The 17,381-nt window shown below is 29.3% G+C and overlaps 1 protein-coding gene and 1 long non-coding RNA gene across 3 annotated transcripts; both read right to left on the minus strand.

Annotated features, from left to right (window-relative positions):
- Positions 1–38: 38 nt before the first annotated feature.
- On the minus strand, positions 39–4,941 carry LOC101216584 (ras-related protein RABC1). 2 transcript variants are annotated; one of them, XM_011659136.2, is made up of 7 exons: positions 4,783–4,941; positions 4,517–4,667; positions 3,447–3,515; positions 2,423–2,488; positions 1,830–1,951; positions 585–713; positions 39–443 (listed from the first exon to the last, which is right to left on the minus strand). In XM_011659136.2, exons 2-7 carry the CDS (start codon positions 4,656–4,658, stop codon positions 330–332), a joined length of 642 nt encoding a protein of 213 aa, XP_011657438.1. In that variant the 5' UTR covers positions 4,659–4,667; positions 4,783–4,941; the 3' UTR covers positions 39–329. The 2 variants fall into 2 exon arrangements, with proteins under 2 accessions (XP_011657438.1, XP_011657439.1); XM_011659137.2 differs by lacking the exons at positions 4,517–4,667; positions 4,783–4,941 and adding an exon at positions 3,716–3,868.
- A 2,873-nt stretch (positions 4,942–7,814) lies between these two features.
- On the minus strand, positions 7,815–8,502 carry LOC116404723. The gene is made up of 2 exons (XR_004217750.1): positions 8,223–8,502; positions 7,815–8,132 (listed from the first exon to the last, which is right to left on the minus strand). It is a non-coding gene; the product is annotated as an uncharacterized LOC116404723 (long non-coding RNA).
- Between the last annotated feature and the right edge of the window lie 8,879 nt (positions 8,503–17,381).

Consider the following 17,381-nt stretch of genomic DNA (forward strand, 5'->3'; position numbering starts at 1 on the left):
AACATCAACATAATTTAAGACTTAAAGAAAAAAAGAACTAAAAAAACTAAAGTATTGATAGGATTTCAGGATCTGTTTTCATATGTGACTTTGTAAGTTCATAATAAATCAAACTCAAACCAGAAAGAACAAATTAAATGTCAACCTAGAAAGAACGACTGAAAGAATACAAGAAACTTAGTGTCGAGCAGACATTTTAGTTTAACGAACTAACAATCCATCAAGGTTAATCTGAAGATCCCCTTTAGGGTGTGTGCTGAAATGGAATAACTATGGAACGAGTAGCCTAAGACAAAATGAGAATGCTCCTACAATTTTTAGTATATAAATCAATAAGAGCAGCAGCCACCAGCTGATGTGGTCGTTTCGGGAGGTTTCTCTTTGAAGATATTCTTTTTCAAACCTGTTGAGCCATCAGCCAAAAGACTGGGGGTGTCCAATATCTGCAAACACATTATTTTGGGGCAGCACACTAGTAGTAAGTTTAAATATAATACAATTAAACTCTTGAACTACAACTCCACAATTTGTATTAAGCGTTATATTATATGGGAAGCACGAAAGTGTTTCAAGTTTTCCCGTACCTTCAACACAAGCTCATCAAAGCATTGCTCCACATTGACCCGAGTTTTTGCACTGCATTCGAGAAATAGGCAGCCATATTCTCGAGCAAAGTCAATTCCCTCTTTTTTACTGACTACACGTTCACTTTCCTGAAATATTAGATCACTTGACTTTAAGGTTCTGGCATCTTATCTAATTCAATTTCTTAATCTGACATGAATTTAGCAAATTTGTGTTTAGTGGATGATGTCCAAAAACAATATTTGGATTTTGTAACTCAGAAATGTAAAATTGAAACAGGTTTTAGTATTTCACATTCTAAATTTTCTACCATACGCGTTAAAAAACAAGGAAACCACTTTCAGATCACCCACAAATTGCTAAATATCTAACGTTAAGAATAGGGGTTACTTTATCCAGATAAGAGAATATCAAATTCGTATCCAAGAAACACAACCCAAGATCAGTAGAAAATATAGGGGATGTTTCGGATATTGACTTGAGTTGAGTTTATAACTCAATTGTTTGGTCCAACAAACGACTTGTCAAATAACTCAACTTCACCAACTTCTACAACGTTCATTATTGAAGTGTTCACATTAATGGTTCAATGACTCCACCCATTGGCGATCATCAATGACCAACTACATACTAAAAAAAAACTCTACAATTCAAACATAGACTTCCCAACTCCACACACTGTTGGAGCTTGATTTCCAACACAAATTCACAATGAAGATGATTTCCAATCTTTATTGATGATAGTAATATAGGAATTACAATGAAGAAAATCGAATTGAATGTAATTTCAATTTGATGAACAGAGAACTCTTCCCAATTCTGTTACCATATCTCTCACGAATACAACAGAAATCACTCACCAGATACTAACTACTTTTCCCTCTCTTTTATTTTTCTATTTATACTGGTTAACTCTACCCTGTGGTCCCCCCTTCACTTGTACTCTCCTTCACACGTATTATTCTTTTTTTTTCTCTTCTACTATATTGTAGAATTATTGGTGGTCTAACACACACATGTTAACTCCACAAACATTAATTTCAAACTTCATGACTCAACTCAGCATGCCAAACAGCGCCATAGATCTATATAATATATTTGGCACTAACTAGCTGGAAATTTAGACTTAGATCTGTAGTTAGCTACATAGGGCAGGGTAGCACTGGACCAAGATGCTAAAAGAACTACATTGAACAAGGTAATTACTATTTACTAATGAAGTTCCTCAGATTTAAAAAGCATACCTTATCCACTTTGTTTCCAACAAGCATCTTAATGCAATCCTGATTTGTTGAGTACAGATCAATTTCTTTAGCCCATATGTCAGACAGATTTGTGAATGTCTCTCGCCGTGTCACATCATACACTAATTGTAAAAATGTTAGGTCAGTTAGAGAATGAGTACTTGAATAAAATGAAAAATAATCCAGAATAAAAATTTATCAAAACAGATCATCCCTAAAATCAGAATGATGAGCTGGAAACATTTTACAACAAGAAAAAGGCAGTTGTTGGGTTAATCAAACCTTCTGTAAAGTAGTATACACGATCTAAAGGTTTGTGTCTGAGATTCTGAGAATTCCTGCTCTCTTTTGTTAATATATATATAGTACAGGGTTTCTTATATTTTAAGGGGAAGAAAAGCTCGAAGGTAATACATACAATCTAGCAGCTTGTGTCTAATGTTTCCAGCTCATTAATTTAACTTATGAATGTAAAAGTATATTAGTGAATAGCCAATTACTTATTAGACACAAAATTGAAAGTTGAAGGACTTGTTAGATGCAAAACTAGTATTTGAAATATAGATAGAAAGAATGAAATCAATAGAAGATACCCATAATGATTCCTTGAGCTCCTCTGTAGTATGAACCTGTTAGGGTTCGAAACCTCTCCTGCCCAGCTACAAGTAGGGACCATTTAAATAAAATTCAGGTAGACAATCAGTAACAGAATAAGATTTAAACTTCTATTAAAATAAACGTATTAAAGTTGTAATTTCTTAATTATCAAGTTTGCCACAGAATGGCATTACCAAATAGACCTCAAAATGTAGGTACCCACTGAATCAATTTCATCATACGATAACAGTGCCGAGATACATTACATCGAGTAGAATGCAACATACCTCATGTCTCAGCTAATCACTGAGACCTTTTCTTCTTCTTTTTTCCCCTATATATTCAGACACTGTCATAGTAAGTCCTAAGCAGGCACTAAAAAGATGACGTCCTACTTTTTGGTTTTTCACCAGTGTTTCTTTCTTCCTTTCATTGCAAAACAGAAACTGTTTTGATGGCGTCCTTTATTTATTCCTTCCTAATAATTTCCGACAACAGTATCATATCACAAGATGACCAGTAAAACCTTACATTCATGACAGCTCCAAAGATTCTAAGCCATGGGCAGCAAGTATAGGTAAATCCACCCTTATCTACGGGAATCGTACAACAACAATTTTCAACAGCACTATTTCCGAATAGGATGATTAATCAATTAGTGTAATTTTGTGTGCATGAAACATCCAAGACACTGTTTGGTCAGAGGTGTATGTTAATCTATCCCCTATAATTTCACACTTCTAATATATTTACAGGATATGTATGTTAAAGTCGAAGGAAATTGATTCAGGATAAAAATTTCATAAAATAAGAAACTTCACAAATACTTCTGTAGTCTTCAGAAATATGTTAAATGCACATCTAGCATAAAAATTAAAAGATATAAATTAAAATACAGAACAATATAACACAACTGGTGAAACCAAAAGATGACCGAAATAAATCATAAGGCACCATTTCTTTTCCCCTATCATGTTTACACACGTGCACATAGCCTGAAAAAAAATGGAAAATATTCACCTGTATCCCATATCGCAAGCTTCAACTTCTTGCCCCCAACTGTAACATGCTTGATCTTGAAATCAACACCTAAAAGTTATGTAGAGAATAAGTATCAATCTAATATGTAAGAATTTGAACCATAAAATAATCTTTTCTATTAGAAACAAGAGAATATTTCACTGATGTAAATAAAATATTTCAAACCGAAAACCAAATCAGTAACAAAAAGGACCCTGAATTGGTTGGGAGGATCAGAGGTTGGGGATAGTTCTCTTTGCCGCATTTACCTTCGTCTTTATCACCTCTCTTCATTAAAATATCCCTTTGCAGCTTTTATCCAATCCTGGCCATCCCGTCCAATGGAGTGGTTTCATTGTTTCTCTTTGCTTTATGTTGGCTACTAGGTTTGTTTCTTTGGCGAAAGATAGGTATGCTCGTTTGTTACCCCTAATCGTCCAAAAAGTTTAACTATAAATCCTTTATATTTATTTACTAACTATGGAAGGTTAAAATCTACAGAAGATAAAAAAAAATCTACATTTGGTAAATCTTACACAGAAGTATTATCACTATTGACCTTATCCAGAGATCATTTACAAGCCAATGGAGCCTCAATATGTTGTAAGGGTACTTCTAAGGAAATGGATCATGTAGGGTCGAGTTGTTGTCATCTCGTAGATTCAATGTGGGACAGTTTGATGGATACTTTAGAGGCGCATTTGTCTCATAAAATTTTATGTCAAGCCATGATCCAAGAGTAATTGTTCCTTCACCTGTCTTTTCAAGACAATTGTGCTTGCTTCCACACAACTCTTTCATATGTTTTTCACTCTTAAATACATTTGAATTCTTCGCCAAATATTATTTTATAGAAAACAAAAAGTTCACAAAATTCCTTTTCAAATTTCAAAAGTTTCCTTTAGATTTTAAAAAACATATCTATAAGAACTGAACATCAACGGTTATCAAGCAAGGCCTTAATCTTTCTACTAACGAAATTCAATACAACTTCAGTTCAACCCGATAATACACAAGGCTCAATCCAAATTTTGAACACTTCGAAACGAAAGTAGAAATGAGAGGCGTACCAATAGTTGGAGAAAGATCCTCAAAGGAATCAGAGGTAAAGCGCAAAAGAAGAGTACTCTTCCCTACACCGGAATCACCAATCAACAGCAACTTAAATAAGTAATCAAACTCCGGTTGACTCGAAGACGGTGCGGACGACATTATAAACACCTTAATCAACAAATTCAAGCTTTCAATCAATTTCACGATCAATAAAAAAAGCAAGTACAATTACAGAGAAAGAGGAAAATAAACAGTGAATCAAATAGTAATCTGGAAGACTCACTGAGTATGATTAGAGCGAGAGAGATTGGAGAAAGCTTTGAAATGACTCTTCACTCTGAATTCAAAAACTTTCTTCTCTCACCGATTGATTCGTTTCTCTGTAACTCTTCTTCTTTTCTTTTTTTGAAATATGTGCCGACGCCTTTGATTATTGTATTATAAGAACGAATCTATTTTTGTGCATTGCAATCGTTAATTGTCTACCGTTGGATTTATCGTCATGGTCTCAAAATTTTCTTACCTTTCCTTTTTATTTCTTTATAACATCACCCACCTCATCCTTGCCCACCCGTAATAAAAATTGATGTAATTGGAATGAAATTCAACTCATAAATCAATTTTATTTGGCTTTCATCCCAAACATAATTAGATTATTTTTGCTCACGTTAACATAAACGTCTTACAAACATAATTAAGTATTGATTCAGGTTTTGTTTACTATCACGGTCACCTTATCATCATCCTTTAGGATAAATATGTAATGATAACAATAATTGTATCTCATACCGTGTAGCAACATATATTATACTCATGATGACGATAAGAGAATTTACAAGCTAAAATTGAAAAATTGTTAAGAAAAAAAAATTATAAAAATGACAAAAACGAAATAATAAATTGTTACAAATAAGATTTCAATGCTCATACTCTAATACAAATGAGACCGTCTAAAATGTAATCGTTGTGAAAGCAAAAAGTATACCATAATTAAGACTCACATTCCAAAACAATATTAAATCAATACACTTTTATTCTTTTTCAAAAACAAAACTCAAAACTTCAAACAAACACTAAAAACCCTAAATTCCCTCCCAAATCGTTTCATTTTCTTCATCTTCATTGGGGATCAACGTCAACCTCCCATCAACCCAAGAACATACATTCATAGAGTCGGAAGCATTGAAAACTAGTGGCATCGACATATTCTACAAACCATAAAAATAAAATACTGCAAAACTCTGCTTCTTTGTCAGTCGTCGTTTTCTACAAAATCACAGTTTGAAAACCTTTTCTTCTCTTCCATCTACAATTTTCAATTACAAAAATGGGGAAAAAAATAAAATACTTTGCTAAGTGTTTGAATTTTACTTAAGAGATATGACTATTTTCAAACTAGCCAAAGCCTTTAGATGAATTGAAAAAATTATTTTCATATTTTAAATAAATGAAAGTGGTTCTAATATATACACTAAATATTTGCTATTTTATAAAGTTTATTAACGAAGTATTTTGATATTTTAAAAAAACGATGGAGATTTTTAAAAATAGAAGAATTGACAAACTATTTATGGTTCATACCAAAATTTTAATCCAAATCCAAATCCAAAGTATCTTTTTTTTTTTTTGCTATAGAAGGTACATTTTTCCATTTTCTTCTATTTATGTAAATTTTTCAATTTAAAAAGTGGATTTTTAAAAATAGAGGAATTGACAAACTATTTACTGTCTATAACAAAATTTTAATCAAAGTCCAAAATTGATAACCAAAATTATAACACAAGTCCAAAATATCTATTTTTTTTGCTATATGATGTAAATATTTTTTATTTTCTTCTATTTATGTAAACTTTTCATTTTGAAATTGGATATTTAAAATTAGAAGAATTGACAAGACCCATAACAAAATTTTAATCCAAACCCAAAATGAATAATCAAAATTATAATTCAAACTCAAACTATTCTATCGAAATCTTAGAAGGTTAAATATATATTTTAGAAATTTTATTTAAATATCTGCATATCAATTTTTCTTTTTATTGGATGCAAAACAAAATGAATAAATTTAAAATGAATTATGATTTTAACTATGTGTAATGTTGACAAAATTTTCCATTTTTAATTTGGATGACGTATTTAATTACTTATTTTAATCATGAGTTTTCTTTTTATTATTGGATGCAAAACAAAATCAATAATTGATATTATGATTTCAATTCTTTGTAATTTTGTCTAAAAGAATTTCCATTTTTAATTTGGATCAATGAAAGTCGTCTGCACTACAATAATTTTGATAATTTTCAAATGTCAACACTATCAAAAAAAAAAAAAAAAACATTTTTAATAGTTTGATATATGTTTTTCAAACGTTAAATCAATCTTTGAAATGTGTCGAAATAGATCTGTTGAAAAAACTTTTTCTAATGTTTACTAACCTTTGAAAATTGCTGATTCTCGAGAGTTTACTAACTTTTAAAAATTAAATAATTTTCAAAAGTTTATTAAGCCTTGAAAATTAGTAATTATCAAAGGTTTTACAAACCTTTGAAAATTAATAATTTTCGAAGGTCATGTGTACCTTTGATATCGGCTAAACTATTCATCGATAAATATTTATTATCAAATGATATTTTGAACGCTTTCAACAAATGTATAAATTCTTCAAAAATTTCCCCCCAAAACCTTTTAAAACATTTATACAAATCTCAAAATGAATTTACTAATTCATCTGCTTAATAGTGAAATATCAAATTACAATGTATAAGAATAACAATCTACGATATCAAAATTACAATTTCAAAATGTTTTATAACATCAAACTACGACACTTGATCAACTAGAGACATGTTTGTGCATCTCTCCAATTATAGTTTGGAATCTATCCTCAAAATAGTTTTCTAATTTGCTAATTCTATCCTTGTTGATGGATTTTACAAACAAACAATTAATTTAATTTCTTTGTTTGGGTTATTGAGGAAGAGTAGTATGGGTTTGGATGGGAACAAAACTATATTCTTAGGAATGTATTTGAACAAAACTATATTATTAGTAGTACGAGTATTGGATTTGAAGAGATTAATAGTTTAAAAAAATATAACTTTATGACGAATTCAAAAGGTCAAGAAACTGAAATCACTAAGCTACACTTCATTATACAATTCTTTAAATGAATACGAATGCAAATAAAAGATTAATAGTTCAACATCTATATGAGTAGAGAAAGAAAACATTCCAATCAATAACAAAAAAACCATCAAAGCGTATAAATAAAAATCTCTAGAACTCATGAACTTAAAGAAAGTGCCAAGAAAATTCTAAGCAGAAAACTAGAATGAAATCAAGCAATGTTAAGAAAGTCTTAAAAGAATTAAAAGTTAATGTCTATACCAACAAGGTGCACCTTCCTTTTCGATGACTACTCTAAAGTTAAGCGTGATTAGCTTGAAACAATTTTATGTTGGGTGACCTCCTTAAAATATTCTACTAAATATGGAATTACTATCATTACACCTTGCACTATTATGCATAGCTAATTGATTGTAATAAAAGTAGGGAGGGCAATGGTATAAATTTCTCTCAAAAAGTATAGAAGCACATATCCAAGAGACTCCAAATCACCATGTTGACTTTGCTCTGGAAGAAGACATGAGAGAGGTCACATGAGGCTCAAGTTAACATTTAATGAACAAATATGCCAGCAGTAAACTGAAGAGTATGACTTACCGAAACACGGAAGAAGACGATGCCAATGCCAAAAAACACTTCTCGAACCCTGACGCCTCTGGCAGCTTGAAATCGGCCTCTAATCTAACGGAAGCACACCCGCCAGAACCACTCACTGGGTAACCGTTTGAAACTCATCGCCGAATGCCATCAACAGCGCGTCGCTCTCTCTCTCTCTCTCTTTTTCATTTTGACTGTGGGCTAAAGCTACTTTCCCTCTCATCCCCTTCTTTTCTTTTAGTCAAATAAAAGCCCTAAATGAAGAGAGAGAATGAGTATGGTGGATATGGAGAGAAGAAAGGAAGTTTGGGAAGAAGAAAAAGAGAGATATAGATTTTTTGAGAAATGGGTAAAAGTACATATTTAACCTTCATTTGTTATAGAAGGTTTTTATTGAACGTTTGAAAAAAGTAGTACATTTTTGGAAGGTTTTATTTAACCTTTGAAAAATGTAGTACTTTTTTTAAGGTTTTATTTAACCTCTCGAAAAAGTACGATTTTTTTCAAAAGGTTTTATTTAACCTTTGAAGAAAGTACGATCTTTTTTAAAAGTTTTATTTAACCTTTGAAAAAAAAGTATATCTTTCACGAACGTTTTATTTAATCTTTGAAGAAAGTATGATCTTTTACGGAGGTTATTTATTATTCTTCGATAAAAAGTAGATATTATCAAAGTTTTTTTCAATACATTCTATAAAATATATATATCTTTCTCAAAGGTTTTTATTATTCTTTGATAAAAAGTATATATTTCTCGAAGGTTTTTTCTAAACCTTCGATGAATGTATATCTTTTTTTGAAGGTTTTTTATAGTCTCCGATAAAAGATGGTCGAAATAGCCCCTCTTTCTTGTAGTGGTACTAACACTACAAGAAAATAGAGTTCTCATGATGCAGAAAAATGCGTCGGGATAAAAGACGTCAAAAAAAAGACGCTTTCCTTGGCACCATTAAAAAGTGTCAGCATTCATCATCTCTCCTAACATAGCCTTGAAGACGTCGAAACAACATATACCTTACTTGATGTCAAGCACGACGGTGAGGTCAGGGAAACATTTTATTAAAATAATAATATAAATTTTCATCAATGCCAGACAAGTATATGTCGGCGATGCCCTAGCTACAGTCAACGTGGAATTGGGTGGTGTTGGGAGAAAGTGAAAATTATTATTAAAATTTCTATCAATTCTAACATGTACCTACATGGTGTCTGCCTTTGGTCGGTCTATGACAACATTGGCATTGACCACATCCCTCTCGTGTCATAGAGAGGGTAGGGCCCTTTGTTCAAGTCCCAGAGACACCATTTAAGAGAACATTCATATACTTATGCTAAAATTGGAAATGAGTGAATTTCATCTTGTGTGATTATATTCCCAGCTTCCCACTCGGTCTTGTTTCCAAAATAATAAGCATATTGAGTCGACAATTTGACCCTCTTACCATACAAATCAAAGGACAATTCCTCGCGAGCAAGAGCTTATAATACACTCAGGATTAAGACTAAGTTACCTAGGTCATCCTAATGAAATAGAAACTTAGCTAGTTAACAAAGTTACATCTAGTGGTTACTATTTCGTGGTTCGGTCTTATGTAAACTCATTGCATACGATACCCTCACTCGTATGTCACATGCACGAATGCGTTGGATCAGTGTGTTTGTACCGAATACAAATCGAGTCGTATCCATAGTGTTACGAGATCCTTTATTATAAACCCTTTAAGTTGATCTCAAACATTGATCCCCTGTATGTCTCGACATATTTTTCAAGACTCATCAAACAACTTAGGATGTTAGTTTATTGGATTTAGGTTATTAAGATAAAATGAATAATATAATCAATAACACTTATTAAAACGATAACACTTTATTTATAACGACCAACGAATTATATTTATTATCTACGAGTTTTAGAACATAAAACCTAACAATATGTATATTGTATATTGTAGATGAGGTTGTATGTATATTGTATATTTTATTTATAGATTGTAGATTGAATTTATATTGTATGTATAGATTGTATATTGTATGTATGTTTGATATTAAATTTGTTGCATGAATAATTAAGTGTATGATCGATTGATATTAAATTGTATTTATAGATTGTATATTGAAATTGTTGAAAGTTTTTTTAATTAAAATTTATATGAATTGTTTAAGGATTGAATTATATGTATAAATTAAAATTTAAAAATTGTAATATGTTAGGGTTTAAATTATTGAAATTGTGATTGTTATATAAAGATTTAAATGTATTGAAATTGTTGAATCGATAAAATTGAAAATTTTTAAATTGTTCAAATAGTTTAAATACTTGAAATTTTTTATTCATTTGTTGTGGTTATCCTACAGTTATGGTAGCCTGTAGTTTATTATTTGTGACTAATTTATTTGCTAGAAGTAAGGTAGCCTTTATTTAGTTAGAATTATGGTAGCCTTTATTTAGTTAGAATTATGGTAGCCTTTGGTGTTTTATAATTTGTTTTCAGTGTTTAGGTGTCTTCTAATGTTCGTTAGTTGGAAGCGTTAGATAGATTTTTTAGTTTAAATTAGCTATAGTGAAAGTTGAGGTGTTTGGATACTTGTGAGGTGTAGCTTATTCATAAAGTAAGCTTTAGCATTTGAGATGAGGAATATACAACTAACTAAACATATTTATGTTCTAGGTCTTTAACGATGGACGCAATGGTTATTAGATAAAACTTAGAAATAAGTTCTCAGTTGAGTATAGAGAGAGTTTTCTGATTTTTAGAGGTTGTGAATTATCACGTTGATGAGTACGAACGGATAATGTGTCCATGCAAGAGATGTATGAACTCAAATTGGGACTCATTAGAGAATGTAGGGCGACATTTATTAGTGATTGGAATAGCCCCCTTCTACATAGATTAGGTGTATCGTGAGGAGCCAATGAACTAGCAGTGACCTCTTCCATGAAGGAACTAGCAATAATCCGTTTCTTGAAGACAATGAAATGATGGGTATGTTATAATTTACAAGCTCCGATTGAACACGAAGAAGAAACAACGAAGGAAGGTTTGGAGAATGACATGTCATTTAATAGTGGTGTAGAACAAGAGATAATGAATATATTTCATGAGTTATTAAACCAAACACGTCTTGAGTTATACTCTGACTCTTCAGAATTTTTCAGATTCAACACTTGTTTGGTTTGTTGAGTATTAAATGCTCACCACCTGGAAGGAGTTCAGGTGGTAGAACCACCGCCATTTTAAAGAAGTTCAGTGATCCTGAACATGCACGTGTCAATCCACCCTCCAGATTAAAGAATCGTGTGCAAGATTGACACTTTCTCTACGATCACTACCTTACTCGACATTTTCAGGTGATTTAGAACTTTCAATTTTCTCAAATGGTAGTTGATTTTTTTTGTTTTCTAACATTCTCACAATTTTTTAGTTTAAATATCATCTAATTATGTAAAAAATAAAAAATATATAGAATTGATTGAAATATGAAAAAAAGAATTATAAACATTAATATTATCAAACACACATAAATTCTCTTCCAAAATTAATAACCATAATACACTAGTTTTTATTAATTATATGCTGTTAAAATTTGATTTGAAACATTATTTCTCATTCAATTCATTTCTCTTAAATTATTCAAATTCAACTCAATTAAGTTATCATATAAATATCATGGTTGTAAAATATTAAAGATAATCTAAATGATTATCTTAGTGAAAAAATTATGTAAGGTAAAATTCTAACTAATTTTGATGATACTAAAAATAATAAATTTAAATTTAAAATAACGTATAAACATGCATAAATTTAAATTTTAAAATTTAGAAAATATTTAAAGGAATATATTCACAATTTGAATTGGGAGGATCAAGATAATATATAAATTAAAAATAAATATAGCTAAAACAGAAAAGAAAATTTAAAATTAGATTTAAAATTTGAAAATCAAATAATACATTTATCTAAATATTAAAAATCTAAAATTCAAACTTAAATTAAGATATAATTATAAAAAAGTAAGAGAATAAAAAATAAAAACAAATTTAAAAAAATATTAAAGATAGGGTTTTTTAAAAAAATAGAAAAAATTGACCAACTATTTATATTTCTTAACATGACGAGATAAAATTTACTATACTCATACAAAAGAGAAAAAAAAAATAAAAAAAGATAAAACAAGTTAAGAAATGTAAAACATAAAAATAAAAAATGATGAAAGTTGAAATTTGAACCCAAGAGTTAGCCATAAGTTATATACCATATCTCTCCACAAATGAGCCAACAAAGTATTTTAAAAATAAAGGAAATAAAATGATAAAAGAACCCGAAGTAACTATTTTTCATAGTTTGCTAGCTTTTTAAAATATTTTTTAAATTTTGAAAATGAGAAATAGAAATGGTCACCAAACAAGTCTATTTCTTAAAAAATGAAAAAAAAAATAAATAGAAAACAAAAATACTGTCAATTGACCCCTTATGATAACATTTTTGTTTTTTGTTTTTGTTTCTCATTTCTGGTTCCAAATTTTAAGGAATGTTTCTTAAAATTAGCCAAAAATTAAGAAACTATTTCTCCTAGTTCTCTTTGCATTTTAATTAATTCCATTTCTTTCTTTTACTAAAATTTATAGTTCGCACGAGATTTCAGAAAAAATTTGATTCGTGGAGAACTTGAGTTGATATTGTGTTTATGTTGATTTGATGCGATGTGGTTTGTTATTTTTTCATATTTGCATATTTAATTTAACTTTTTTAGAACTCAAGAACACATATGTACAATATGTGGAAGAGATCTTATTTAAGTAAAGTCATATGTTTAATTTAATTCTAAATTTTAAATAGTTTAATATTTAAATTTATATATTATTTTGATCTTCCAAATTTATATTTTTAAAATTTAGAATTTTCAACACACACGTTTATTTGTTATTTTAAATATAAATTTATTATTTTAAGTTCCTTTGAAATTAGTTAAAATTTTACAAAATATTTTTTTTTACTAAGATATTCATTTAGGTTTTCTTTAATATTTTACAACTATATACAACATTTACATCATAATATAATTGAGTTGATTTTGAATCCACGTCAATTAATAACAAATGAATTAAATGAAAAATAATTTTTCAAATAATTTTTATTTAAAAATATTTCAAATCAAAATTTGACAAAATATGATTCATAAAACTATTGTATTAAAGTTACTGAATTTTACAACGTGACTTATATGTATTTGAGAATGTTAATGTTTTTATAATTATTTTATTTTATATTTTGATGAATTCTATATATTTTGTATTTTTACATAATTAATTATATTTAAACTAGAAAAAATTAAGCAAAAAATGTTAGAAAATGTAACACAAACAAACAAGAAACAAAAAATGATTATCAAATAAAATTTTGTTTATGTTCCTTTTTTTTCTTCAAAAAACAGAAAATGAGAATAGTTATTAAATGGTAGCTCTGTTTCTTCTTCTAAAACGAGAATAAACAAGAAACGAGGAAGGAACCAAAAACAGAAAACATGAAACGAAAACATAATCAAAGGAAACAATTATTTACCAAAATTAATTACATAATTATTACATTTCTTTATGTGAAATATATTCTATTTATCGAAATTAATACACATATTTTACATTTATTATTTCTAAAAGAGATTTTTAAAAAACATAACAAACTGGTAAAATATTTGCATTGTATAGTACAATTTCAAAAACGGAAAAAGCTCATAGGCTCACAATGAGAAATACCAAAAATATCTTAGTCAACAAACAATTAATCGACCATACGCGAGCGTGAGTAATATTCTTCTAATTTATCGTATACTACAGTCTAAATGAATGATCTACAATTGTTTATATAGGTCATGATATACGATCTTGTAGTTCTTTTTAATGATGAGAAAAAAGACTTCAAATTTAAACGATCATGCTGACCACGACAAACGATTATCGTATTCATCATGGAAAACGATCGTATTGATCATTATGATAAGCAATTGTGTTAGTCCAATATGTAAATGGTTGTTAAAAAATTTAAATGTAACAATTGTATTGAACATGCTAAACGATCGTGTTAACCATGCTAAACGATCGTGTTGACTATGGTAAGCAATCGTTTAGATCATGTCAAAACGATCGTGTAGTCCAACGTAAATTAAATTATCGTTAAAAAATTCAAATCTAACGATCGTGTTGACCATGTTAAATGATCTTGTTAACTATGCTAAATGAACATGTTGATTATGGTAACTGATTGTTTAGATTATGTCAACATGATTTTGCAGTTCGTTTTAAACGATGAAAAAATGCTTCAAATTTAAATGATCGTGTACACCATGGTAAATGATTGTGTTGATAATGGTAAACAATTGTGTTGATCATTTAAAATGTTATTTAAATGATCTTGATATTCTTGAATATGAGAAAGCTGATAAAAAAGAATATTAAAACAATCGTGAAATAGCTTCAAAAAATCTTGTCGAAAATGATGAAGAGAATAAATAAAATGTTTAAATATAAGAATAAATTATTTAAAAATATAAGAAATAAAATATGAAATAGAAGATGAAAAAATCTAGAGGAGAAGAAATCACAAAAAAATGAAAAATAAGGAAGAGAAGTAACAAATTGTTCACAATGTTCAATAACAAATCTAAAAATTATGAAAATATTTTAGAGATAACGGTGAGAATGACAAAAAAATTGGATAACAAACTGAAAATTAGCAAATTTATAAAATATTAAGATTATAGCAAAATTGGAGTTGTAGACTTCTTTTTTACTTTTTTTTTTAACTGATTATACCCTTATGTATACGAAAATTATTTTTCGTCATATACAATATAATTGTATAGGTAAAAAATGATACATGATATAAAAGATTCACAGATACAGTGTATTTGTAAAAATAATCAATTTTGAAAAATCTTAAATAACTTTTTATTTCCGGGTTATATAAGATTATATCAACATCCCCTAGATATACCTACAACTTATAGATTTTCAGATATTTAGGTTTCAAATCAATTAATTAACAATTTGTTTCTATAATTCATAACATATAACAATGACTATTTGAATTCAATTTTTGTTGTCACCCCTAAAACAATGATTAATATAATTGCATCACTCTTCATTTCATAAAGTTTCTTTTAAAATTTATTAATATTTTATTATATAATACACAATACATATTTTTCATAATTCTAATAACAATTTGAAGTTAGATTTTATAACATCCAATAAAATCGTCAATTTGAATTCTTTTAAACGATCATATCCCTAAAACAATGGCAAACATAAACATAAATTCAACGTTTATTAATTATGTATATTTCAAAATATTTATAAAAAAAATTGAATTTAAATACCTCCAAAATAGAATGCTTAATAACAATTTTAATTTAAAATTTTATCATTCTCTAAACTCGTGCTAATTATGATTATCTATTCATTTTATTAAACCAAATTCACTCCTAAATTCGTGCTATTTAGTTTAGTTGATATTCCTAAAATAATGGCAAACATAAATCAGATTATTTATATTCCAAAATATTTATAAAAATTTGAATTTAAATACCTCAAAAATACAATAATTTCACTTTTTTTTATATATATATATTTTCAGCCAATTTTACCTATATAGAAGAAAACTCTTATCCGATAGGTATAGTGTATTTGTATAGTTTAAAATGATGGAATATAACTCAAAATTACAGATACAGTGTATCTACAAATAGTTCAGTTGTGTAAAAATATTAAATAAATATTTATTTTCTGGATGGATCTGATTGAATCAAAATCCTTAGATTTATGCATGCAATTTATAGCAGATTTTCGTGTTTGTAGATTTCTAATCAAGTAATTAACAATTTATTTAGTTGTGGTTGTTAAAATTAAAATTGTTTCTTACCCCTGTAATAATTATGATGCACTTAATGTATATATGATTATTCTAATAAAATTTTGATATTTCTTCTATAATCGTGGTTGTTGAATAAGAAATTTTGAGACCAATCACAAGTTGCCACATCATTTATTAAGTTAATGATGAAAAGTACAAATAATTAAATTTGGGACTAATTAAAATTGACACATGCTCCAAATTAAAGAGTTAAAATAAATAAATTGGTCATTCTAAGAATGCCACATGTTTTCATATTAATCGTTGGATTAAGTTAATCATTTTAGTTCAATTAAATATTATTTACTTGGACTAAGTTCAATTAAGCCAAAAAAAATAAGCTTAATTGAGCCCAAAGACTAAATATAACCTAAGTCCATATGGTTGAGCCCATGGGTCTGGTCCATGGACCAACCAAGTTCAAACCCATAAAGCCCACCAGTGAACTCTATAAATAGAGGAATTCTCCTCATTTGTAGGGGTTGGAAAATTTTGACTCTAGAAGATCTAAAGAGAATTCTTCCAAGAGCTAGAAGACTCCCTAACTTCTGAAGTTGACCACCCTCGAAGATTGAAGCTGTTTTGAAGATACAAACTTTCTTCCAAGACTCCAACTTCAAGAACATCACGTGCTCCGCTTCCTCAAATCAAGCGTAACATTCAACAACTTGAAGAACATCACGTGCTCCGCTTCTCCAAATCAAGCGTAGACGTTCAACAAACTTCAAGAACATCACGTGCTCCGCTTCCTCCAAATCAAGCGTAGACATACAGTTGAGAGAGAATCAGAGGATCAAATTCTAGAGATTGAACCGCATCGCATCAAATCAACAAAAATACAACATCAACCCAAGTTCAAGTCCACGAATTAAATTTCTCCGGAAATCTCGTGCGAACAAATTGGCACGCCCAGTGGGACCATCTCTACCTCTCATCTCTCTCTCATCATCTAGATCTACAAGCAAATCAATGGCATCAAAGAAAGCTGCATCCAAATCTTCAGCTGCAAGCGACACCTACACGGGACCTATCACCCGTAGTCGTTCCAAGGGGATCATCCAAGGGCAAGACCAAGGTTCCGCCATCGCGCAGAGCATCCTGAAGCAATTGATGGAATCTCCTAAAGCTGGAATTGTCATCAAGGAAAATCCTCTATATAATGATTATGATTCTGCCTCTAGCAGGTCACTGAAAGAAGCACACCCAGATGTGATGTCCGTCATGATGGCTGATGTAGCAGTCGAGACTGCCA

The sequence above is a fragment of the Cucumis sativus genome, chromosome 6 (assembly GCF_000004075.3).
Source record: "Cucumis sativus cultivar 9930 chromosome 6, Cucumber_9930_V3, whole genome shotgun sequence".
NCBI classification, from domain to species: domain Eukaryota; kingdom Viridiplantae; phylum Streptophyta; class Magnoliopsida; order Cucurbitales; family Cucurbitaceae; genus Cucumis; species Cucumis sativus.

Bases quoted from the DNA above. Each gene is read 5' to 3' on its own strand.
- LOC101216584 (XM_011659136.2), bottom strand. From the start codon at position 4,658: ATGTCGTCCGCACCGTCTTCGAGTCAACCGGAGTTTGATTACTTATTT. The intron at 3,516-4,516 runs GTACGCCTCTCA...CATAACTTTTAG, and splicing joins GGATCTTTCTCCAACTATTG to GTGTTGATTTCAAGATCAAG. The intron at 2,489-3,446 runs GTGAATATTTTC...CCCTACTTGTAG, and splicing joins GCTTGCGATATGGGATACAG to CTGGGCAGGAGAGGTTTCGA.